This window comes from Bubalus kerabau, chromosome X (assembly GCF_029407905.1).
Source record: "Bubalus kerabau isolate K-KA32 ecotype Philippines breed swamp buffalo chromosome X, PCC_UOA_SB_1v2, whole genome shotgun sequence".
Classification (NCBI taxonomy): Eukaryota; Metazoa; Chordata; class Mammalia; order Artiodactyla; family Bovidae; genus Bubalus; species Bubalus kerabau.
The window spans coordinates 92,859,884-92,886,208 of NC_073647.1; the positions used below are offsets into that span (position 1 = coordinate 92,859,884).

The 26,325-nt window shown below is 44.1% G+C and overlaps 2 protein-coding genes across 8 annotated transcripts in view; both read left to right on the plus strand.

The window, feature by feature from the left end:
• Positions 1-26,325, plus strand: part of HDAC8 (histone deacetylase 8) — a 239,528-nt gene that overhangs the window by 189,775 nt on the left and 23,428 nt on the right. For 3 of the 7 annotated variants that reach the window (XM_055564945.1, XM_055564951.1, XM_055564948.1), the window contains 2 exons: positions 18,803-18,908; positions 23,998-24,063. In XM_055564945.1, coding sequence (XP_055420920.1) covers positions 18,803-18,908; positions 23,998-24,057 — 166 coding nt within the window. In that variant the 3' untranslated portion in view covers positions 24,058-24,063. Of the gene's footprint in view, positions 1-7,168; positions 7,298-18,802; positions 18,909-23,997; positions 24,064-26,325 lie in introns of those variants that run through there. The other 4 variants (XM_055564947.1, XM_055564952.1, XM_055564949.1 and 1 more) reach the window with 2 other exon arrangements.
• The window catches only part of RPS4X (ribosomal protein S4 X-linked), a 236,677-nt gene that overhangs the window by 126,508 nt on the left and 83,844 nt on the right, over positions 1-26,325 (plus strand). The gene's annotated exons all lie outside the window — the stretch shown is intronic.

A 26,325-nucleotide genomic window follows, 5' to 3' on the forward strand; every position in this document is an offset into this window, starting at 1 on the left:
TCAATACCTAGTGTATCATCCCCATTTTCCAGATGAGAAAACTGAGGCACAGATAGTGTAGATAACCTGCCCAAAATCACTCAGCTATGAAGTGATAGAGTCAAAAATTAAAACCCAAGTGGTCCGGTCCAGAGTCCATGCAAAAAATGTTGAGTGTGAATATGATTATAATCATCATCAGTTTAACATATATCCAAGTATACCAATTTCATTTCTCTCTTTGATATCTGAGCACACACTAGCACCTCTACTTCCTAGCACTTGATTTAGGGTGAAGATGCTTCCCAAGTCTTCAGTGTTCTGCTAGGGGGCATGTTCATCTTTTTATCTGCCCTTCATTCATTTATTAAGCATGTATAGGGTCCCTACTGGGCTTCCCAAGTAGCTCAGTGGGTCAAGAATCCACCTGCAATGCAGGAGACACAGGAGACAAGAGTTCAATCCTTGGGTCAGAAAAAGCCCCTGGAGGAGGTTGTGGCAACCCACTCCAGCATTCTTGCCTGGAGAATTCCATGGACTGAGGAGCCTGGTGTGATATCACCCATAGGGTCACAAAGAGTTGAACATGACTGAAGCGACTGAGCATACACACTTGCAGGGTCCCTACTGTGTTCTAGGCCCTATGCCATATAAACATAAAAAGATAGACTCTCTGTCCTCAAAGAGCTCAAAGTCTAGTCGGGAAGAGAATCATAATCAAGATGATAAGGGCTGTAGTAGGGCTATGTGGAAGTGGAGAAGACCAAGGGCAGAGTGTGGAGGTGAGGAGAAGGAAGGACCTATGAGAGTTTCCTGGAGGAAGTTTTACCTAGAGAGGAATGTGGGGTAATCAGGAATAGGATGGGACCATCAAGTCAAGAATGAGGTTAAAGTGTATACAGAGGCCAAGACACCCAGGAGCTCTTGGTGAAACCCAGCAGGCAGAGTCCAACATGACCAAAAGCCAGGCTGCAGGGGGGACCTAGAAAAGCTCATAAGGGCCTAGGTGCCATGCAAGTTTGGTCTTGAGCAAGTACCTAGCATTGTCAGCAAATACCTGACATTATTTTCTATGCCGGCACTTATCACCATCTGACCTATCATACCTTTGCTGTTTATTTACTGTCTGTCTCTTCCCACTGGAATGTGAGCTCCCTGAGGACAGGGACTTGGCTTTGTTCATTTTTGTTTTCTGCTGCATCTCCTTTACCTACCACAGACACAGGTTTGTATTGCCTGGCTGTTGTAGGCATGAAATAAATATTTTCAAATAAATTAATGAGTGAAATAAAATAAAGAAACTCATGACCTAGGGGCTCTAGGAAAGACAAAGAGCATTACAATACAGACTTGACCTCTAGGAGCTTACAGACTAGAGGGGACCTAACAGGTGGACATGGGTCCCTATTACAGTCTGCCTCCTCTCTTCCTACACTTCCTCTCTTCTCTCCCAGAACTTTCAGATTGTCCCCTGACCATTCAAATTCCCTTCCCCTCACACATTTCTCCACCCCAGCCAGGACTTCGTGCTCCCTGACAGTGGCCCATGCTCCTATCTGCCCACCCTCCTGGCTCTGCCCGTCCCATATCTCAGTCCTGAGAGCCGCCTGCCTCTGCTAAGTGTTGTTAGCATGATCAAACTAATTTTCACTGATGTATGAATCACTGTCAGAGCAGTCTAGGTTATATGACCTTTTAAACTTTTTTGTTATGGAAACTTTCAAACATATACATAGCAGAGAGAAGAGTACAGTAAAAACCCATGTACCCATCACCCAGCTTTAACAATTACCAACATTCTGCCATATTTCTTCTAGTCCTCATTTTTTCTTGAAGTATTTGAAAGCAAATCCCAGAGACCATACCATTCCATAGTTGAAAGTGAAAGTGAAATTCGCTCGATCGTGTCCGATTCTTTGCGACCCCATGGACTATCCAGTCCATGGAATTCTCCAGGCCAGAATACTGGAATGAGTAGCCTTTCCCTTCTCCAGGGGATCTTCCCAATCTAGGGATTGAACCCAGGTCTCCCACATTGCAGGCGGATTCTTTACCAACTGAGCCACAAGGGAAGCCCAAGAATACTGGAGTGGGTAGCCTATCCCTTCTCCAGGGGATCTTCCCGACCCAGAGATCAAACTGGGGTGTCCTGCATTGCAGGTGGATTCTTTACCAACTGAGCTATGAGAGATTCCACAGTTGCTGGCCTGTAAATATTTCAGTACGTTTCTCCAACAGATAAGGACCTTTTCTTAAATAACCACAATTCCATTATCAAAACTGATGAATTAATGACTCCTTAATACCAGACACTATTAAGTTTTACCCAGTTGTCTCAAAAATATCTTTCTTCATGGACTTGTTCAAACCAGGATCCAAACACAATTCATACATTAGGCATGTACTTTTTAGGCTTAAGGCCACTAGGTAAAGTTTCAAGCCTCATGGGAAAATGGAGACTAATCAGCTCAAAGCACATCTAAACATTCCAAATTCTCTAACCCTAGAACCTCAGTGTGACCTCTCTCTGGCTAGAGAAAGGAGCTAGCCATCCAAACCTCTCATCAAAGCTTTTCTTTTTTTGATAAGGGATAGAAAGAGTGTTGCCTCAGGGTAGGACAGGGAGGGGAGAACCAGAGAAATGTGTTGCAACTAGCTTTCTGGTCTGCCTCCTATCCAGAGCACCCCCTTCCCAATCCTGGCGGACCTCTGAAATATTTGGTTCATCCGTGTAAAAGTAATCGTAATTGCAGTCATTCCTGAGAGCTGCTTACCATTATGCCTAATTATAGTACAGCACAATAATCATATGTGTATCATTAAAGATGTGTCAGATTGACTTTGTCATGAGTTTTATTTGATTTCAATATGAAACTGCTTCAGTACACACAGCTTCAGAGCTTGTTGCTCCTGGTCCCAACCAGGGAGCAAGGGATCAGCTGTTGGAAAGCCAGCAGCTGAGCATCCCTTCCCGTCTGTCCAGTCCCTCCCATCCGGTCCCATTCAGTCCTGTCCACTTCTGTGTGCTCTGACTGCTGCAGCTTAGGCCGGAGGTGCCCACCTGCCTGCCCTTCCTTTCTTTCTCTCCACGGGCTGCACATCTGGGCTCAAGGCAGAATGATTCACTTATAAACAGAAACAACCCAAACAACAGAACCCCGCAGGCTCTGCCAACATCAACTGCTGCTTCCCTGATCCACAGGGATCTCAGTCAAGCTTCTTTTGACTCACTCCATGCAACATCTTCATTATTCTCCCCATTGGCAGGGGTAGGGTGGGGAATGTGAGATGAGCTGATGTGTCCAAAGTCATCGAGTTCATCATTAGCAGAACCAGAAGGAGAATCAGAGGCTGTGGCTGCTGAGCCAGAGCTTCTGTAGGAACCAAGTCTGGGTCAGGCTCCATCCATTAGGCCTTCCTCTCTAGTAATAGATACGTTTTCAAATACACAAGATGATGCTGTCTGTGCTGCTGGGCAACTTCCTGAGAAGCAGGTACATGAGAGTTGAGGGGTAGGAGTGGAGGGCAGCACTTTTCCAGCTCACATTTACAAGTTGTGGGAACCAAGCTGATAGCCAGGACCAGGCCTTGCCTCATTGGTACATTGTCAGGCTGCCTCTTCCAGCAGGTTTCTTGCTGCTTGCCAGCACTGAGGCAGTCGCTAATCAGGTAAACCAGTGTGGAAGAATCATGTCCACCATATCAAATCATTGCCTAATGAGCCTTCCCTTTGGGTCCCGTGCAGACCTGATGAATGAGGCTGGCGCACGTATGCCCAAATGCTCATTCATTCAGCTGGCCTTGAATGAGGCCCATCTTTGTGCTTGCTCTGTGCTAAGTAAAGCTACCATCTGGTTCTTGCTCCTGAGAGCTACACTCCTGGCTGAATGGGGAAGAAAGTTATGTAAACAAATATGTCAGAGTCGGACTTAGGGCTATAGAAGACCTTGTGAAGGTACAGATGAGGGAGCAAGGATCTTGCTTTGGGGGAGTCAGCAAAAACTTCAAAGAGGTTACATTGGAGCTAGGTCTTGAAAGATGAGTAAGAATGGTCTCCGCTGAGAAGGGAGGGCTGGGTGAAAATTCTTTGCACAAGGAATGGTAAGCAGAAAGGCCAGGAGGTGTGACAGAGCGTGAAGGAACCCAGGACCCTTTTGCAGATGTAGGCTACATAACTTTCCATTAAAGTATCTCAAGGGCTTAATAATTTAGACTTAGACTTCCAGGTAAACTATTACTCCAGTGTACTGATTTTCCATGGCATTTGCTCCCCCGCCTCATCACTTTTGGGCCAGCCTTTTGGCCCTTCTGCAGTCGCTCTGCACTTAACTCAAAAGCTGGTGCTGAAATATGCCATTTCATTTGTTTATTCTAAATTTTGCACCAATCACATTGACCCACTGAATGGTTTAGGTATGTGTTCTAGGTTTCTTGGAGCAGAAAAAGGAGGCATTTTTTTTTTCCCCTAGAGTCAATCCCAAGGAAGCAGAGCCCACTTGCCATGGGTAGCAATGGCACAAAATCGCTGGAGACGCATGAATTCCGTGTGCTAGGCCTCTGCTGCCCTGTGTCTGTTCTCAACCAAATGGCCTGTTTGCTTAGCTGCTGACTGTTGTCTTCATTAGAAGGACATTAAAACACTTGGTTTGAGCAAGGCAAGGTAATGAATTGTTCTTGTGTGGACTCTTAAGTAAACTATTAGCATACTTGCCTTGGTACAGCATTACTAATCTGCTGACAAGCATTAACCATTTCTAAAGCATTGAGGGGACCACGAGTTAGAATTTTTGTAATGAAAATGCCCCTCCCCCATTTATCTAGCCTCTAGAGCTTTTCACAACATTTCTTTCATTGATCTTCATAAACAGTCCTTCAAAGTTGGGAGGGTGGAGGTCTGTGTCCCTATTTTACCAACTTGGAGATTGAACCTTGAGGAGTTAAATGATTCCAAGTGGTTCTAATGTTATTGGAACGCAAGCCTCTAGTCATGATCATGGTGTCGGGAGCTTTCCTACTACTCCAAGATCCTGCTGCTGAGCCATCCCCCCATCACCAACATGGTAGGGGTTACAGGGGGAATGTGGGCAGAGGCAGTGCTCCCACATTTACAGGCCAGCTGGCCGTGGTCACTCACACTGTCTACATGCTCGCTGCACCGTTCACTGCACACTCGCCTTAAGAAGGACCTCCAGATGTTTGCCATGTTAGCACTAAGAGAGTACAGTAGATAAAGAATAATAAAGAGTAACCTCAGGAAGCAAATACCCCTCCAAGATGTAAGTCATTTACTCCCTTCTTACCAGCAGGATCAGGTTCAACCTGCATAAATCTATTTTAGCGTACTTTAATTGCTTATAAACTAAATGTTTCCTGGATATGCTACCGACCATGAATAATTAGAATCATTTCAGTGACTGGGTTTTGGAAAGTGAACGGGAGAGCAGACAAAAAGGGGCTGCTCAGAAGGGAGAGTCATTTGTTAAAGCCTGAGTGGGAACATCGTCTCCACCGTCTCCAGTTTTGTTTTTTCATGATGTGACTAGAGCTGCCTGTTTTCCAGCTACTCTGGCTGCCCTTCATTTTTTTATGCATCTCTCAAGTAACACTAGCTGCTGACAGTAACGAGGCCCAAGTGGCCCCATGCCAGAGTCATTCATTCACTCAGCCAAGATAGATGGAACACCTACTATGTGCCAGGCCCAAACCAAATCTCAAGGCTAAGGAAAAAAATAACACCCAGTTCCCAACTTTGAGGAGACCACGGCCTGGTGGGGGAGATGGCCACATAGACAGACAATTATGCTATAATGTGACAAATGCTAGAATAGACACCTGACAGCGAGCTGCGGGAACGCAGAGGAGGAACTTACTCCATCAGGGGGAGTTGAGGCCAGCATAGCTGAGAAGCAACATTTAGCAGGGGCACAAGGGAAGCAGAAGGGTCGACTAGATAAAGAGGAGCAGGGAGGGATGTTCTAGTGCAGTATGGCTACAGTGTAGGGGGCAGAGCCTGGCCCGTGATGTGAGATAAGACTGGAGGGGTCAGCTAGGCCAGACTGTGAAGACCTTTGTGTGTCCTGCTTGAGAGTTTGAACTGGGTACTGCAGTCAGTGGGGAGCCAACCATGGTTTTTAAGTAGGGGGGACAACGTGATCAGATCTGAATTTTGGATGGAAAACTCAGGGAAGGAGGGCAAACAGGGAAATCAGTTAGAGGCTGACTGAGAGAGCAGAGCTTTGCTTTGTCTTTGCTCTGGACGCCGGGAGCTCTTGCCTGCATGCCTACTACAGCACATACCACAGAGCATTAGTACTACTTGTGTGCACATCTGCCTCCCCATCCACTCCTTGAGGGCAGGGTCTGAGTCTCAGTTATCACTTCACCCCCAGAGCCTGGTACACAGGCGTCCTTGGGAGACATTGGTATCAAGTGAATGAGGGAACCAAATGAATCAATAGGATCTAAGCTGAGTGACTAAGCACAGCAGAGCACACAGCAAGCAAGTTCAACTCTGATTTGTTCCCACGTAACCACCGTGGTGGCTATATTAGAGAGAAATCCTACTGTTACAGAATATCAAGTCCATCCTTGACCTTTCCTCTGCCTCTGCCAAGCCCATCAACCTAACAATGTCCGTCACAAAGGAAGGATACACTATTCAGACAAGACACTAAAGTTGCTTACAAAGCTGTGCTGGTGCTGGTTATGACCCTGTACTCTGTTCTTTCTCATAAATTAATTTTTGATGACTTGTTTAGAATATATCTTCTTTGTCTTCATTCTGCTCTTTCTGCCTTTCTTATCTTCTCTCCCTTCCTATTTAAATCTTATTCATTCTTCAAGGCCAGTTCAGTTGCTTCCCATCACCACCCAGCCCCCACAATCAGAATTAAGAATTCCCACTTGAGTTCCTGTAGCTCCAGAGAAATGACTCACCTATAATGTTCATCTCATCATAGTTCTTCCTGCACCTCTCCACCTTTTGTACTAAACTATAGGCTCCTCAAGGCCAGGGATGGTCTGCTTCATCATTACTTCCCTAGCACCTCCCACCCAGCATCTTGCCCCAGCAGATAAGTAGTAAGTGTTTTCAAATAACACCTCAAGCATATTGTGTGCTATTTGGCTGTCCCCTTAGAGTTAATGCCAGTCCTGAGAGTACCCTACACCTCTCTCTCTCTTCTTGCAGCCGGCGAGATATGATTTTATTCATCTGACAAATGGCAAAGAAGAAAAATCATTGTTCATCAAACATTGAGAATATCTCCCAGAGATAGAGAGTCCCTAATCTCTATCCCCTTATCCCATATCATTTTGGGTATTTTGAAAGCACAGAATCCAGTGCTTCTAATAAAACATAAGCATACTGACCCATTTAGGGTCATAACTTCACATCTTTGCTGAGGAGCTTATTGTATAATAGGTCTCACCTATGATGCTAAGTGAAGAAAAAGAGAAAATGAACATTCTCTTTGGAAGGACATACTGAATTAGCTCAACTTGGAACACAGTAAGCATCCAGAACCAAGAATTCAAGTTTTTCAGGTAGAAATGTCCAACAGACAATTATAAACTCATCAATGGCCAAGGATAAACAATGAACCTAGAAATGTAGGATCTCTGCACAAAAGTGATTAAAACCATAGCAGAGAGTGTAAATTCTTGCAGAGAGGGAGAAATGAGCTGAGAGTACACCTACATTTTAAGAGACAGGTGAAGGAAGACAATCCAGGGAAGGAGACTGACAAGGAACAAAGAGAAGAGTTGTGATGAGAGAGAAGATACCACCATAGATGAGACAGTGGTTGATGACAGGTGCTGGAGAGAGATCAAACAAAGTGACTGATCACTGAAAAGAAGACATTAGGTTAGGTAATTAGGGGCTTACTCTTAGTCAGGGGCTTCTCTGATGGCTCAATGGTAGAGAATCTGCCTGCCATTGGAGGAAACTAAGAGACATGGGTTTGATCCCTGGGTCGGGAAGATTCCCTGGAGAAGGGCATGGCAACCCACTCCAGTTTTCTTGTCTGGGAAATCCCATGGACAGAGGGGTCTGGCAGGCTACAGTCCAGCGGGTCGCAAAAGGTGGGACACAACTGAGCGACTAAACAGCTTAGTGTCCTAAGGCATGTGTGCTAAGTCGCTTCAGTCACTTCCACCTCTTTGCAACCCTATGAACTGTAGGCCACCAGGCTCCCCTGTCCATGGGGTTTCCCAGGCAAGAATACTGGAGTGGGTTGCCATGCCCTCCTCCAGGGGATCTTCCAAACCCAGGGATTGAACCCGAGTCTCTTAGTCTCCTCCACTGGCAGGCAGGTTCTTTACCACTAGTGCCACCTGTGAAGCCCCTAAGTGTCCAGGGGCACCCCTGGGAAGCCCCTAAGTGTCCTAAGGCAGGACTAGCAAATATTGGCTACATAAGACTACATCCCTCCAGCCCCCACCCTGCCTACCAGGTATTCCTATGGATTACATGACAAACTGGTTTGGGCACATTTTCCTGCTGAACCTAGATATAACCTCAGAATCCTTCTCAACACAGTACCCCAAGCAGCTACTGTCAATCAATCAGAGTTGCCAACAAGCTAAAATCTCTTTGCCATCCTTCTAGAAAACTGTTCAATGGAGGTATGGGGAAGAAGTGCATTGAAGTGCTTGAGAAATGAAGAGGTCAAGATAGTGAAGAAAAAAGATCTTAAGAAGTTTAGCAGTGAAGGAACAGAGAGGGCAGTTGCTTGGAGTAGGGTACAGATCGAGCCAAGGCAGCATTTACAATCCTCCATTTCCTTACAGTCATCTTAGTACTTGGCCAACAGTAAGCCAGGTAAATCAATATCCCTATACTCTCCCTTCTTCCATCCCACCCTTGGCTGAAGGAAAAATTAATGTAAAAAAGCTTCATGTGTAGGCTTGTTTCCAAAATATTCATTTGATTAACAGAGACATATGGTATAACCAGAGTTGGCCCTGCATATATTTATGAAGGAAGAATTCTCTCTAATAGTGGAACTTTGAGGATCAACTGTAATGTGGGAAAGGTATTAGTCTTGGCCATGGTCCTTCCCCCCAAACCCCTGGAAACCACACCCTGAAGTGTCCTTGGCCTGCAGGGAGATCCCCTAGGGAAGTGGCAGCCACCCTGCCTTTGTCTCCTCTGCCACCTCCTCTGTACCTCTTTCCCTTCCTTGACAATTTAGCCCGCACACACGTTTTTATCTCCTCTCCTTTCTGTCACTTCTGTCCCCTTGCCTCTTTCCTACCACTTCCAAGTTCTCATTCTCTTCTCATCTCTTCCATTTTTCTTAGTCTCATTCATTTGCATCCTCTTCTTCTTGATCTCTCTACCCTCTTTCTACCCTCTTCCTAGCTTCAGAGTTTTGGACTACAGGGTAAGGTCTTCACAAGTTCACCCTCATTCAGTCTGAATGGACATTAGTAAAGAAATTCTGTTTTGCTACTGTCCATTATATGTGGAATTCCTGTTTCTTTGTGCAGTTGGTTAAGCACAGTAAATAGTAATATCTAGCATTTAATGATAACAAACATTTACTGAGCACCTACTCTGCTCCAGGCACTGTTCTATGTACTTTAAGTTCAGTTCTGCGCTCAGCCCTGTCCGACTCTTTGTGACCCCATGGACTGCAGCACGCCAGCCTTCCCTGTCCATCACCAACTCCCTCAGCTTGCTCAAACTCATGTCATAGAGTCGGTGATGCCATCCAACCATCTCATCCTCTGTCGTCCCTTTCTCCTCCTGCCTTCAATCTTTCCCAGCATCAGGGGCTTTTCCAATGAGTCAGTTCTATGTGCTTTACATGGACTAACTTACTATCACAACAGCTCTCAGGTACATTCTGTTATCCCCATTTTACAAAGAAAACCGGGGAACAGAGCAATTAAGTAACTTGCCTAAAGTCACACAGCTAGTAAATGTTGGAGAAGAGATTTAGGGCTTCTCCCCTATGATTCCAGAAATCATTCTTTAACTACTGTGCTTTTTGCTTCATGGTGTAATGGAAAACCCACTGGACTGAAAGTCTGAAGTCATGGGTTCAAGTTCACATCTCTTACTTTAACACTGTGATCTTGGACAAGTCATCTCAGTTGTCCAGCGCCCCACACGTGTGAGGACATTTTACTGTACTCTAGCCAATACCACACAGTTAGGCTTGGATTTATTCCTCTGCCCTCCCTGTAATCATCTTTCTCTCTCTATTTAGATTTTCATCTCCTTGAGAGCAGTCACCAGACCTTAGTCTTTTTTTATACTCAACCTCCCCTCCAAGAACCTAGAATAATTCTCAGTACCTAAAAAACATGTGTGCACGCATGCACACACACACACACACACACACACACACTACTGTGGGTTAACTAACATAGGAATGTTAATGAATACACAATACACTAAAGGGCTATATACGTGTGTATGTTCATGAAGCCGAAGTACTTTAGCTAATGGAATAATACTATTTAATACTTGGCATATTCTTTGTTTACATATAATCAGTGCTCACATAAGCTAACAGTTCCCAGGTTTACCTGATTATTTTGCTTAACAAAATTTTTTATACCAATAGTTAAAATACCATTAAAACTTCTTGATAATAAAACTATTTCAGTGCCTTACTCATTCATTCACTTATTCATTCAAACAGTTCTTGGTACTGGTGTATGAGCCTCACCATGAAGCAGTTCTTAAGTAGAGACCTTGTTCAAGTTGTGAGATGAGCTCCACAGGTGGGATACCGATGTAGGCTAGGGGCACTGGTTTTCCATCCTCATGCAGACTCCACATATCGTATCTTGTCTCTAGGAGCACATATCTCCCTGACCCCTTGGTTGTGCTCTGTACACTCCTAATTCCCCATTCCCCTGCCTACAAGCAATTGCCTTTGACACGCTGCTTCCTGCCAGTTCAGTCCAACAACTAATGGGGTTATTATTTTTGTTTGTGTTGTAAAGCCATGGCAATAAAATTTACTCCCAATAATACCACTGCAATTTTGTGTTCTTAAAATGTACCATAAATGATATATATATAATAACTGAATTTCCTGTAAACAGAAACTTTTTTCTGGGGAAAAGAGAGCTTTTTTTTGTTTCTATCATGGTTGGGGCCAGGTTCTTTGATGGAGTAATTGGTGACATAGGAAAATTTGAGAAGCGTCTTACAAGACCATGTTACAAAAAAAAAAAAAAATAAAAAATAAAAAAAAAAAAAAAAAAAAAAAAAGACCATGTTACAGTTCAAAGTGATGATGCTCTATCATTCTGGTTGCGATGAGTTCTTTTCCCAGGGTAAGTAAGGATAAGAAATGCTCTTCCCGGTCAGGGCCAACATCACAATCACCAGCACAAATTCCCCAGCTGATGAAAGAGCAAAGCCTCAGTGGTCTATAAAGAGAGATTAGCATCAACCATGGGCTTACCCTGATAGGATCAAGCCTAATTTATAGGAAAAGGTAAACCTTGAGTTAGCAACAAAATTTTTGAGAGCTTTTTGTAGTATTATAAAAAGGGGGCTGGCTTTTTTATTTTTTTTGGCTTTTTTATATTAACTAGGAGAGATAGATGCTAGTTTAGTCATAAGAGTCACATTACTGGCGTGGCAAATGTATTCCTTTAGGCATCTTCCTCGTGCTGAAATTCATCCCTAAGGCTCTAAGAGATTTTACCTTACCATTCTCTTTCTTCTTCTCTGGTTGCTCTTTTTCTGCCTAGTCACTGGCTCTTTTTATCCCCTTACTGCCTTAGTGTTTAGCCATGACCTCACTTCCACACACCATCATCACATCTCTAGCTGCCTGCTGGACATAGTGACCCGTATATCCTACTGTCACCTCAAGCCCACCAAACCCAAGCCCATCCACTTCCCTGAGCCAGGCTAGCTCTGCCTGCCACTTTATCCCAGATCTGTCAGGGGTACTGATTCTCCCACTTGCCCATCTAGGAGTCAACTTTGACTTCTCCCCTGCTCTTTCCTCCACAACCAGTCAATTACCAAAGTCCTCAGAAGTCTACCTCCACAGTCTCTTTTCTATCCTCCCTGTCACCACAGCAATAACTCTTTCTCAAGCCCTCGCATCTCCCCCTTGAACTATGGCAGTGACCTCCACACTGGTCACCCACCCCTTCACATACTACTCCTGGGTCTCCTAAGGCACAGCTCCAGTCCTGATATACCTGTCACATCAAGTCCTGTCTCTCAACCTCGGGTTGAAGGCTTCCCATGCTCTCTCTCCTTCTACAGCTTTAGCCAACTCACCAGACTTGCCCTGCTTCCACTAACTAACCCTCCACCCAATCCCATCCCTGCCTATTTGCAATCACCCCATCCTTCAAGACTCTGATTCTCCCTACTGGACTTGAATGTCTTCAGAATCCTAAACACATTTTATTTCATTCCTTCAACAAACAGGAATTGAGTTCCAATTATTTTCCAGGCCCTATGCTAAGAGCTGTAGGTAATATAAATATGAATATAACAGTACTCTTCCCTTGTGGCACTCTGACTAAGGAGCTGGAAAGATGGATATAAATAACTCAAAATCCCTGTCAGAATGTCTCTGACTCCCATCATATGGGCGCTTCCCCTCAGCATACAAATATACTTAAGACCCTCCCATCTTAAAATACCTCCCTCCTCCAGTCCCACCCCTGTACCAAACTCCTAAAAAATGAGAATGTGTGTATTCTTACCCATCATTGTTATCCCCAGTTCTTCCCACCAACTCTTCAGCGCCCTCCAGTCAGGCCTTGTCCACACCCTCCACTAACTTTGCTGCAGTGAAGATCTCCTTCCCATAGACAAATCAGAAGACCACCCTCCTTTTATTCACCTCTCCACAACATCTCAAACTGTCACCAGAACTGTTTCCTTTCCCTGTCCACTTCTGAAGTGTTAGCTGTTTTCCATGATTCTTTCCTTGCCTTTCTTCTCTTACTCTGTAGTAAGCCTCCCCTTTCAGCCAAGACAATTCCTTGGCAGTTCTCATCCAATTCCTTTATGTCATTGATAACTCCCAAATCTATACACATATCCTATATCTTAGGCCTAACCGCTTGCCTAAATTCCAGACACTAAATCATCATTATTCTGACCCTCATCGTGCCCCCCTGTGAGCCCCCCTCACACCTATACACCCCACCATGAACCCTTGTCCTCTGCCTGTATTCCTCAACCCATTACAATACTTCCTACACAATGGGAAATCCTTGACTTTCTCTTTTTCCTTACTTCACATATCCAACTCGTTGTTTAGTCCTATTTATGTTATAAAAGATAACATAAAGAGTTTTTCAATCCCTCTGTTTTCCCACCACTGTTCTTGCTCAGGCCCTGTTACCACTCATCTTGGCTCTAGCACCAAACTTCTCGCTGGTCTCCCTACTTGCATTCCTCCCCTCAAATTCCATTCCATTCTCTACACTGTAGCCATTGAGTCCTCTAAAGTGCACAGCTTATCTGTTCATCCTCTCATTTCCAAGCTCCCTCCAGTTTCCATTCACTTATGCCACAAATAGTTATTTGCTACCTCCTAGGCATAAGCACTGTTTGGGGAACTGGTATGACAGTGGAAAGCAAAACAGTGTTCTGCCCTTGTTGACCTTCTAGTCTGGGATCAGACCAAATGCCTTAGGGTGGGGAGCAGGCAGTATCTACCATAAAACTCATCCTGCCCCCACAATCTCGTGTCCTCATTGTCCTTATACCCTACTCTCAAGCCCCATCATATTAATTTCAGTGCCTGTAATGTGCTATTCCATTCCGCACTCCCTGCCCCTGCCCAGGCTCTCCTGGAAATGCCTCCCTCCCACCCACCAGGCCCCTTTTACAGATCCCCTGACACAGTCACTTCCTCTGGAGTAGTTTAGAAGGGCTTCCCTGGTAGCTCAAATGGTCAAGAATCTGCCTGCAATGCAAGGAGCCCAGCTTCAATCCCTGGGTCAGAAGATCCCCTAGAGAAGGGAATGGCGACCTACTTCAGTATTCTTGCCTGGAGAATTCCATGAACAAAGGAGCCTGGTGAGTTTCAGTCCATGGGGTTGCAAAGAGTCAGACATGACTGAGTGACTAACACATGGGTAGTGCTGATCTCTAGAATGACCTGGATTCAAATCTCACACTGCACATGATAGCTGTGTGACCTCTTCAAATTATCTGACAACTCTGTGCTTGAGATCCTCATAGGTTTGAGAATTGTCAGTTCATAAAAAGCGTGGAGACACTTTAAGTGCCTGACACATAAGAAGCCTTTAACCAATATTAACTATTACTGATGGGATTAACATATACACGCTGCTGCTGCTAAGTTGCTTCAGTCGTGTCCGACTCTGTGCGACCCCAGAGATGGCAGCGCAGCAGGCTCTCCCGTCCCTGGGATTCTCCAGGCAAGAACACTGGAGTGGGTTGCCATTTCCTTCTCCAATGCGTGAAAGTGAAAAGTGAAAGTGAAGTCGCTCAGTCGTGTCCGACTCCTAGCGACCCCATGGACTGCAGCCCACCAGGCTCCTCCGTCCATGGGATTTTCCAGGCAAGAGTACTGGAGTGGGGTGCCATTGCCTTCTCTGATATACACGCTACTGTATATAAAATAGATAACCAACAAGGATCTACTGTATAGAACAGGAAACTATACTCAATATCTTATAATAATCTATAGGGGGAAAGAATCTGAAATATATATGTATATATATATTTATATAGTAACTCAACATTGTAAATCAAATATATACTTCAATTTTTTTAAAGACAAAAATATTAACTGTTATTACTTATATCTTTAGTATTATTGTTATACCTCTCATCACACTGTTCTATAATATCCCTTCCTACTAAACATATCTTACTATCTTTGCACCCCAGTGACTAACCTAGTGAGGCACATAGTAGATATGTAATAAATGTTGAAGGAAGGATAAAAGGACTGACTGTTCCAGGTTTGTGGTTTGGTTTCCTGTGACCACATAGGATTATGAAGGAATAACAACAACCTAAGGCTTCTTCTGAATATCTTCTTGACCAGGTATCTAAGTGTATGTTATTTGCATTGTATAAGCAAGAGCTGGAGGGGAGTGAGCGAGAAAGGCACTTTGAGCTGGGCTGAACTGAACAGACTAAACTATTTCCTTTTTTTAATTCATTGACTCTTGGGTCAAGAAGAAACTGACTTCCCTCAAGTACCATTCCCTTCCACTCCCATCCTTCAGCCCCACCTCATCCTTTCCATTTGTCTCCTTCCCACTACCATGTTCCCCTCAAACATGCATAAATGAACCCCAGAAAGCAAAAGGAGCACTGAGGGAAAGGGGGAAGGAGTGGGAGAAGGTTAGCACCTCCCTCCTTCCTTTGCTGAGATCAAAGCCTGCATTTGCACTTGCTGGCCGGCTGGCCTCTTTCATGCCCTACTCCACCTGTCTGGAAATGGCATTGCCACTTGCCCATTTCCTTTTCTCTTCAACACTGGAGGGCAGCTTCAGGGTGGGGCCTTGAACTATTTCTAGTGCAGGCCAAATCCCTCCATCCCAACATCTTTGCTTTGTGTGATCAGATTTCCTTTCCACCTCGCCAGTAACAAGTGGCGGGAGCAGAAGGCAGGAAACTGTGAAAGAAGTCAGTTTCTCTACTGGCCCTTGGCGGAGCTCATGGTTTAAGTAAGTGGGAAGCTACTGGGGCTTCTGGGCTTTTGTCTGGCAGGAGGAACAAGTTCTTCTTTCTGCATCTGGGGGTGGGGAAGGTCCCAGTGCTTGGCCCAACATCCCCCGGGGTCCCGGTGAGGCACCAGTTAGGCAATGGCTTCTTGCCCCAAGAGAAGAGAATTCACATGTACTGACATCCTACCATGTGCTGGGCTGGCCTCTGTGGTCGGCCCTTTAATGTATATTATCTCTGTGATTCCTAACAACCCAGTTGGGTCAGCATTTATCATTCTTCTGGTAGCAATGAGAAAAGAAGCTTGCCTGAGGCACACAGCTCAATCCAAGTATGAAAAATCCAGCTCTGCCTGACTCTATGGCCAGGGCTCTTGCCGCCTCATCATGCTGCCTTGAGAGCTGAGAAAACTGTTCATGCCATAAATTGGTTCTTTGCATTATTCCACAGAATTAACTGAACAGCCAGATAAACCTTTTGTGAATTAACGTAATTCAGCATAATTTTAAAGTAAAGGTTGAAGGAGAACCTTGAGTTCAACTCTACAGGCTCTACAAAGAGGATATGACATAAGTTTCTGCCTTTGCAGAGTTCATGGTCCCATAGAAAAGAGTTAACGAGTACAAAACTAAAAACATAATATAACACAAAAACAGAAATACCACGAAAGAGCCAGAGAGGGAAAGAGGGCACCACCTTTGCCTTAGATACAGCCTCTGCCTTCCTCGTGCCTGTCTCTTCCCTCAGCTCCAAGCAGAGCTGCTCAAGGCTGCCATGTGGAACTGGATCACAAAGCAGGGACTTTCTCATATCATCTGTGTTCCCTAGCCTAAGAATAGTGTAATAAGTAGTACCTAGGAATAATATTTGATTGGCAAAGGTGGGGAGATGTTTAGGAACCAGGCTTACCTGAAGCCAGACTTCTTCAGCAAAGAATGGGTTATTTATGGGTTAGTTAAAGCCAGATGTTCAGACAGCCAGGACAAGAGCCTCAGTCCCAGTCAAGCTGAGCTCCATCACGTGGCAGTCAGCTCTGGCCCCAGCTGACCGTCTTGCCACCATGTGCTCACAGCCCAAGAGGGGGCTAAAGCTGGAGAGCGGCCTGAGCATGCAGCAGGTCTTCACAATGAGGACATGTTGTTCCAGACACTCAGCGCAAAACAGATAGCTCACGACATGCCTTACTGACAGAGGATCAGCGGTGTTATCTTTATAGATGGAGGCAGAACATTCCCTCCTCCTAGACCTCAGCGAGGCCCCTTGCCTCTGATTTTTATAGCATTTGATGCCAGGAGTTTGGGTGTCTCAGAGTAACTTCTTCATTGGACCTGCCTTTCTTCTGTTGCTCACTCTAGACCCATCTTTCCCTGCCCATGAAATGAATGTACTACTTCACAGCCTCTGGAGTAGGAGAGGCCACTTAAGGAGAGAGGGCTACACCTGTTTGAAGCCTTCTCTTCAAGAGCCAAGCCCATGAGGTTCTCAGGTTTGGACTAAGGGGCCCCCCTTGGCTAAAAATACAAACCTCTCAGGTTTCTTTGATCAGAATGGGGGAGTTAGTTTCTGTAAAGACCATCTCTACACAAGGCATCTTCTATCTCCAGAACTTGGGACTTTAGACATCAGTGAGTAATAACTTCAGCAGGAAGGAACTAGACTCCTCTCCTTTTTAGATCAGTCCAATAAAAGAAAAAGCATTATAATCATTGGCACAGTCTTGGTCATTTTTCTTTTAGTTAGATATGAGGAGTCTTCTGTCATAGATGAGCAAAAGTCATCTTCCCATCAAATTACTCCCATAGATTCCACAAAGATGCTGTTAGAATCCCTAGAGATTATTCCACAACCTCTCCCATGGTGCCAGATATACATCCAGACTCTTAACAAGGATAATTTGATGGCAATGGCAGTCACTTTGGATTATTTTTAAAAGGTTCTTTGAATGACATCAAATTCATGACACATGCCAAGATCCCTTGTTTTCATGCCCTCTGTACCATTTTTTCCAGGGAATTTGAATTTCCCTGGCTTACTTCTGCCTAACAATATCACTATTGAAAGCACATAATGTTAAGGACCATATGCTCTCTCTCCAGAAAGTGTGTACAAATACTATTTCTGTTTAGTTTTTAACAGAAATAGTAGCTTTGCATATTTCCCATTCAAAAACTTCTCCCAATTGAATGATTCCCTCTGTCATGGGGTGTTTTTCCCCAAGCGGTCCCTAATAGAGAAGCTGAATCAGATATTGTGACTTACCAAAGGTCACAAGGAATCATCTAGTGAGCTAGAAATAGAAACCAAAAACCTTTATCTTGATTCCCTGAATTTGAAAACAAACTCTACTACAGAAAAAATAGAAAAACTAGGCTCATTTGACATTCCTGTTGCAGGGAATTCAAGGCAACCAAAACTAACAGGCCTTGGTCTGTGAGGACCAAGGAGGTGACTAAGACAGGTGCTGCCTGCCTTTAAGGAGCTGATAAGCCAGTATAGGAAGATCAGGTCACTGTTGAAAAATCTCTACACACTGAAGAGCACCTAGAGGACCCCAAAGGAGGGCTTGTCCATCTTCACAGCCCCTACAGCAGCCAGCACAGTGACCTGTGTGTGCTATGCAGGCAAGCACTGTCTATTTGTTGAACAAGGGCCATAAGAGATGTATCAACAGAACGCTCTGGGGCTTGTGTAGAATGAGGGACAGCTTTGTGAAGGAGGTGACATTTGAGCTGTGCCTGGAAGGTTAGAGAGGTTTTTCACAGGCAGCAGGGGATGGGGGAGGGACTTTGCAGGCCTCAGGAAAAAACAAGGGCAAAGATCCTCAAGGGGCTGAGGGACCAAGCATGGTCTCATTTGGGAGAGCCCAGAGCTGGCCAGCGTGGCTAGAGAAGAGGGAGTGAGTGAGCTGAGGCTAGAGAGAAAAGTTGAGATGTGAGCAGAGAGGACCTTGAACATCAAGCCAAAGAAAGAATTTTGCCGTGGACTGTCACAGGAGGTTTGAACAAGGGGACCAGTTTCCTGCTGCACCCTCCTGCCCTGCCCATCTGGGCCTTCCCTGCCTTGTCGGTAGCAGTGGGTTGTTGTTGTTGTTCTGATTGTCTGTGGTTTTTTGATTTGGAGGTTTTCTGTGGTTTAGTTTATTTTTTGGCCTTTCCCTTTTCCTTACAGTTTTTCACAGCATATGGTCCTGATTATGTGCTGGAAATCACGCCAAGCTGCCGGCCAGACCGCAATGAGCCCCACCGAGTCCAGCAAATCCTCAACTACATCAAAGGTGAGCACCACCCTTCAAATCCAGCTCTCCTCATTCCACCCAGCTTGTGGTGACCCATCAGTGGGGGCTTCCCCAAATACCATTTGTCATTTGGTGGCTAGACTTTATGCTGACTCAAAAGGGAAACCTCTTCTTGGCCTAAGAGCTTGTAGTTGGAATTCTGCACTGGCCACTCTGGTTGGGATTGTCATTTGGCCAACTAATGTCACCTTCAGGGAGACAAAAGTTTCAGCTTTAAGCACCTCCAGTGGAAAGCCAGTTCTAAAGTGTGCCCTGGAACTCTCTTTGAAAAGGGCAACAGTAAAACCCTCTCTAAGATAAGAGAAGGTCAAGTCAATTCAGACTTGGGGTTGGACATGGGGGCAGGAGGGCTCGCAGGCATTCTGTTCCAATGTGGTTCATTGGTCCAATAGAGCTTTGAGTGACTGTGAGCCCACAGTGAGTAGTCAAAGATTTTGAAGCCCTGGGAGTGGGTTCCCCAGTCTCACTTAGAGCACTGGAGATGTGGCTGCTTCCCTATTCTTCCTTTCCCTAAGGTTGGCCTCCAATTATTCTGGTCTCTGGACAGAGGGAAAATGGCAGTCATCAGGTTATTGCCCACTTGATCACACTGTCCACTAGCTGTTTGGGAATACTGTTGGTAGAAACTCCCCTCCCAACCCCAACTGCTGTTTCACAACTAAACTCACTTCATCTACAATTTTTTTAAAGTTGTTTTGGTACCCACATTCCTATTTAATTGAATTTGTGTGTACGTGTGCATATTTTGGGGGGCCCTAATTATTTGCAGAGTTAGAAGGCCAAAGGTATCACATTGCCCATAATGGAGAGTGAAATTCCTGTGTTTATTCAACTAACAACCAAGATAGCACTAGTTCTCCTAACTTTGATTCCCTCATTGGAATAGACTCCAGCACAAAAGAGAGGCCCGTTCTGTGTCAGAGTTAGTGTGAGGGAACACGTTGTCCTGGGGAATCTTTGCCGAAAGTGACATTAAGGCCCTGTCATCTAGTACAGCCCAGTCTGTGACAACAGCCTAGTCCATAGCCACTGACTCCACATCCCAGGCTCCTTTGACGAAAGAAAGATTTCTAAGCTCATGAGTCATAAACTCATAAGGTTGTGCTCACAGCAGTGCTTATCAGCTCTCTCAGGTATCACACAGCCCTCAGCCTTTCCCTGATCCTGTAGTTTCAAGGCACCTCCCTCTCGTCTCTCAATGGCTACCAACTTCAAAAGTCTTCACTTCCTAACCAAATCCTCCTCCCTCCTTGAACCTTTAAGGCCTTTAGAATCCTTCTTTTCCTGGCCTTTCTCTAGCCTTTCTTACTACACCGCAGACTTGATTAACACATGTTCCCACCCTTGTTTCCTCCTGTCCCTCTCAGATCCTGGACCAAATTCTCATACCCTCTTTCCCTTCACCTTGCCATTTTCCCCTCATCCAGACTCTAAATCCTGGTAGAGCAGAGACAAACAATAGAAATAGAAACTAAACAAGGCTCTGCAGCCACTTGCTCACACCTACATATGTGCAGATATCTTTATGCCCTCATGCTTTCCTGCACACATACCCAGACACATATCTCCAGAGAGCGCTGACCTCATGCTATTGAGGAAATGGACATGAAAAGCAAGAGAAGACATAAGGAAGGTAATTCAAAGGGAAGAGAATTAGGAAAGATAAGAAACCCAAAAGAAGAATACATTTTTTAAAAAATACTCATATAAAAAAATGAGATAAAAGATTAGTTTGAGGATTGGTTAAAAAATAATAATAGAAAATTTTAGAGGATATGCAAGTTATGTGGAAGTCAAGATTTTTTTTAAATATCCTAACAGGTTAAAGCAATATTCCAGTTGCAATACCATGAAATTAATGTATAGACCAGGAATTGGGTCTTCAAAAGCAACTGGACACGAGCAAGATAGGAAGACATGGCTTCACAGGATTTTGTCTGCAAGAGTTAGGGGTTTTAGTCAGTGTGAGTCACCATGGCAAGGTAGCCTCCAGAGATGTTAATGCAGTATTGACCTTACTTTAAAAGATCTTGAGACAAATAGGAACATATGTTTCAGGAGGTCAGGATGGGGAGAGGATTGGAGCCCAGGCTCCAAGAGGTCTGGTTGGAGGAAGATCTGGGTTTTTGGAGAATAGAAGACTCAGGGGTATGTTGTCCCATATCTCTGAGAGGCTGTCACAGAGCAGAGGGTATAGACAGAGTCTATGTGGTCACAGGACACAGAGCTAGGACCCATGGTTAGGTATTATTAAAAGGCAGATTAAGCAGATTTTCATTCAAGATAAAGAATTTTATAATGATTACAGCTGTCCAAAGTAGAACAGACTACCCAGAAAGGAATGAGGTCTCTATTACTGGAGACCTACAAATAGAGACAAGACAGTCAATTGGCTGTCATATTATAGATGGAGACCTACATTTGGAGGTAGGTGATTGTACTAGGCTATCGTTAAGGTTCCTTCCAGTCCTAAGATTCTAGGATGCTGTACATTAATTATTTGAAAATACAAAAACAATAAAAAGAAGATGAGAATGCAGGGGTTGGTTGATGAGTCATAGTTGGGGGGTGTTGTGGGGGAGGTAATACTGTGTATAGGAAAGAACTGATGAGGAGAAGAAAAGAAACTAAGTGGCTAAGAGTGGGTGGGGAGGAGCCAGGGAGGGCAGACAGCAAGTAGAATGGCTATAGATTACTAGGAATCTTCAGATTTTTCCATTTAGCCATCCCTTTCATATTGACAAAGTCTTGTGTTCTAGCCATGCAAATGAGCAGAGCATATAAATCCAGAACTGAAAAGAAATGCAGTTAAACCTACAAGAAATGAGGCTAGAAAGAAGTCCAAATGTTAAAAATGGCCAGGCTAACCTGCTATACTGAGGCCGTGCCCCTGCAGCCTCGTGACGTGCTGCCATCAGACAGTGCGTTGCCATGACAATGGTCAGTGTGGAGAGGCTGCTGAATTTTCTGCATTCTGAAAGATTTTCCTGAACCTGCGTAAAAGACTATCATCTGTTCTTCAATATAAAACCTCAGTGAGGCTGGCCATTTCTTCCAGTGTCTCTCCCTCTCCCCCTCCACACCTCCCCCTATTAAAAACAAAGGTGGTGGGGCAGAGCCAAAGATTATTTGGGGAAGTGGATGGCAATGAGGGAGTGGATGGACTACATTCCACTCTATGGGAAGGAGTTTCACCAGCATATCTGGTTGAATTTATTTAGCCTTTGAGCTTGGGTTTTCTCTCTTTCTCACCACATCCCTTAGAAGCACATAAAAATGGGATTTTTTTAACCTATTGGAGAGCAAACCTGAGGAGGTTCATCTTATAGTGATAAATTCCCTATGCTACAGGATGACTGGCAAATTTGGACCTCACTTTATCCTGTCTTTACTCCCTATTAGACTTTCTGAGAGAGGGAAAAAAAGACAAAAAATAAAACCATGGAGAGTTGTTGTTGTTCCCACAAATCGTTCTTCTCGTGTCAATGAATCTTGAAGATTTGTGTGATTGTTCACAAGGAAGTATAGGTTAGAATGTGGATCATTCAACCTAGATCATGACCACTACTGTAAAATCACCCTTGAACCATCTTCATGTGCTCAAACTTGTTTGCCTTTCCTCTCTGGTTGACGTACTCCAGAGGCGTTAGCTCACAGAGAACCTTCCAGAGTTGAAACACTGCTGATGTGATCAATCCCCAGAGGCAGCTAGCTCCTTGAGCCTGCCTAGCTCTGCATGGGGAAACAGGGGTAGAGGTTTTCTAATCCCTGGTCCTGATGACATTTAAAACAAGTAAAAGTCCCTAGGGGGCCAAAAGTTTCATGTTGCAGTCCAGGCCAGACCTGGTGGGGGAGGGGCAGGAAAGAGTGAGTTGTGCATATGTGAGAATGTGTTGGAGTTGTAACTGGAGGTTTCTACATTTGCTCTGAGTTCCCAGACTCTACCCTATGTTTGCCAGAGATAGAAAAGGAAACAAATGGGACCAGGAAGTAAGGAGGAGGAGAGAAGGAGATGGGATAAAAGAGGGAAGAGCAGGTCTTATGCACATCTGCGCTTTCTGACCCTTAATGAAGGAGACTTAGTATGGCAGCCTCTATGGTGCAGGGTTGGAGAGATGGACCAGCAAACTGATGTGGGTGTTGGGAGAGACACCACAGGAGAAATAACAAGAATAATAGCTACTATTTATCTTACAGATGAGGAAACTGAGGCTCAGAGAGTATAAATTACTTGGCCAAGGTCACCTTTATTCATTCAGCAAGTAATTACTAAGCACCTACTCTGTGCCACACACTGTGTTAATAGGTAGTGGAGCAAACATTTGAACCCAGGGCTGTCTGAATTGAGGCTTTGGAGTCAGGTTTGTCATTTTCAGTGTCCTTCCTCTCTTTGTAGTGTTGTCCTATCAAGCCTACTCGTCATCTACTTTTTCCAGTCACCCCTGGTAAACCCCTTCCACCTTGTACTACATACCTGACTCCTGTGTGGTTGATCCAAAGCACCTGAAATCTGATTTCTCTCTGGAAATGGGAGGAACTCATCTATAAGCAGCTTTTGAAATTCTTGTCCCTGATGTAGGCCTTTTAGCCTTGCCCCCCCTCCCCCACTATACTATAACTGAACCTTCCAGCTCTGTTTTGTGCCGAGTAGAGAAGTAAAAGAGAAGGACAGGTTGAAGAAGCCAGTCCACCTGACTCCTACTGTCTGAATTGTGCTGTGATCACCAATCCCAGTCTATTTACAGTTCCACAGCCCCAAGCCAAGACCCTTTGCACATCTACAGGTAATATTCTCAGGAGAACCACTGTGCTTAGTGTAAGCAGCACCTCCTCTGGCAGCCTAATGTCTGGGATTGACATTCTTCTAAGGACTAGCAATTGGGGGCATCAGGTCTGGGCATGTCCAAGACCTGCTGGAGTCCCCAACTTGAAGCAGTGCTCCTGCCTGGTGGGACTCCACACCATGAAAACTCAGCTTATTTCCACACCTTCTCTTGCCCCCTGAGAAGCCATGAGGATAAATTGCAAGGCAGGGCCAGACCCAAGACAGACTGACCATTTGTTTCAGGGCTTCTTGGAAGGACTTTGGAGCAGGATTTTGGAGCCTAATATGAGCCAATTTGCATGACTTCAGGTGAGGATCTCTGTGATGTTCATCCCTTATCTCACCTTGCCATCCTCTGTCCTTTTTCTTTATCCCTCTCCAGCTTCCTATGGTCTCTTCTAGGAGCCTCGCTTGCTTCACTAAATGGTGTAAGAATTGGAAAGCTTGGTTATTGTTGTTGTTATTGTCATTGTTAAACAGAAAAAGTTGTCAATATGTCATACTGAAAATTTTAGAAATTCTAAAATGAAAATGAAGGCTGTTCCCCAAAGTTCCAGTAATTTCAACAGCAGCTTTTAACAAACCATAAAAACCCTTGACAGGTTACTTTTGAAGACTTGAAATACCTACCTAAATCCAGGAGGTGGGAACTCCTATTATTGAAAGCCTACTGTGCATCACCATGCTGTATTCTTTACATATGTGATCTCATTTTTTTCTCCCTGTTACCTTATGAGGTAGGAAACTGGTGCCTGCAGAGGTAATATAATATGCCCACGGTCACATAACAAGTAAGTGATGACATCAGGATTTGAAGCTAGGCCTGGTGCCTCTCCTCTCCTTGGCACTATTGCTCGGTCAAGTCTGGTCATCATCCCATGTCTGCTCTTTCCAATCACCCCTTCCCACCTTGCAATGTCTCCCAAAGTGAGGTTCTGAACCAGGTTGATTTTAAGAAGTATCACTGTGTCTCCACATTAAAGCCCAGATAAATCAATCAATGAATATTTTTTGGAACTCCCCATGTGCTTAATGTCATGATACATATAAGAGAAGTTTAAGACATGAATCCTGCCTCTGAAACACAGCTGAGAAGTTGAGATGAGGAGCCAAAACTAACCCCCTTAGACAGGTCAGGACATAATAAGGGCTGGTGCAAGACAGAAGAAGAGAAGTAAAACTTTAGGGAGAGTACTTTCATAAGGTTGGGGTGTTTTGAATAGATAGAAGAGGGAAGTGCTCATAAGCAGGGGAAACTTGGATAGGTGGGGGCCAGGGAGAGATGGCAGGTTTCCTTGAATTTCATACTAAATTGTACATATCAGTACAGTAAAGTAGGAGCCATTCTAGGTTCTGAAACTAAAATATGACATGATGCAGTGATATTTGGATGGATCATGGTGGTATTTCAAGGGTGAGCCTTCAAAGACCTGGACCAGAACACTGGTGGTAGGATACTCCCTATCCTATTCCTCCTGAATGACTGAGAGCTGTTAGGAAGAGAGTATCAATAGCATTTGGAGGTATATCATTTAAGGGGATCAAGGAGAAAGGAAGAAGTAAAGATGACTCTGAGGTTTCCAGCCTTGATACCAACTGGGATGGGGAGCCATTGGGAGTAGGGGATAGTTTTACAGAAATATATACTTGATGTGTTCTTTTTCAATACATTGAATTTGAGATATGATACAATGTTAGTATAACTACATGGAATAATTTGTTGCAGCCAATTAAAAAGAAATTTTTAAAGCTAATTTGATGACAAGAGAATAATTTGCTCATGGTAACAATCTTAAGTGAAAAAACAGGGTGTGAAATGATTTAATACCATATAGTCTCAACTTTGCAAGTATACATAATGTCTGTGTGAGTGAATGTATGGATATGCATAGCAAAACGCTAGAGGGAAATATACCAAAAATTATAACAGTAGTTATCTTTAATGGTAGAATTGAAATTATGGGTAATTTTTTACTTGTTCTTTATTCTTTTTCTGTTATTTTTCAAAATTCCTGTATGAACATGTCTTGCTTTTATAGTCAGAAAAAAGAAATACATGTTGGAGCTTTTTAAGAAAAAGACAATAATCTTTATCAGATCTTATGTCCCAATTTTTAGTTTACAAAATCTGGTCACTGTAGCTGCAAATAAAGTACTGGAGATGGACTATTTTACATGTCTGAAGTACTGACTCCTTTCTTAGGTACCTCTAGTAATTCTAGGGTGCTTCCTTTTGTCTTGAAAAGCATATCATGATGTAAAACCTCTTCAATCTAGTAGAAGGGCAGAAAATCCAGATAGCTCCCTAGGACCACCACCCTTTCAAAAATTCTCATTCTCCAAGGCAACTGTCTGTCTTTCTTTTGGGGTTTTCTCTTCTGTGCCATTGATCTATGTGTCTATTCATGTCTCAATTACTGTAGCTATATAATAAATCTTAAAATCAGGTAGAGTGATTCCTCTTTCTTCCTTTTCAAACTTGTTTTAGCTACACTAGTTTCTTTGCCTTTCCATATAAGCTTTAGAATAACTTTTTCTGTATCTTAAAAAAAAAAACACCTTGATGAGATT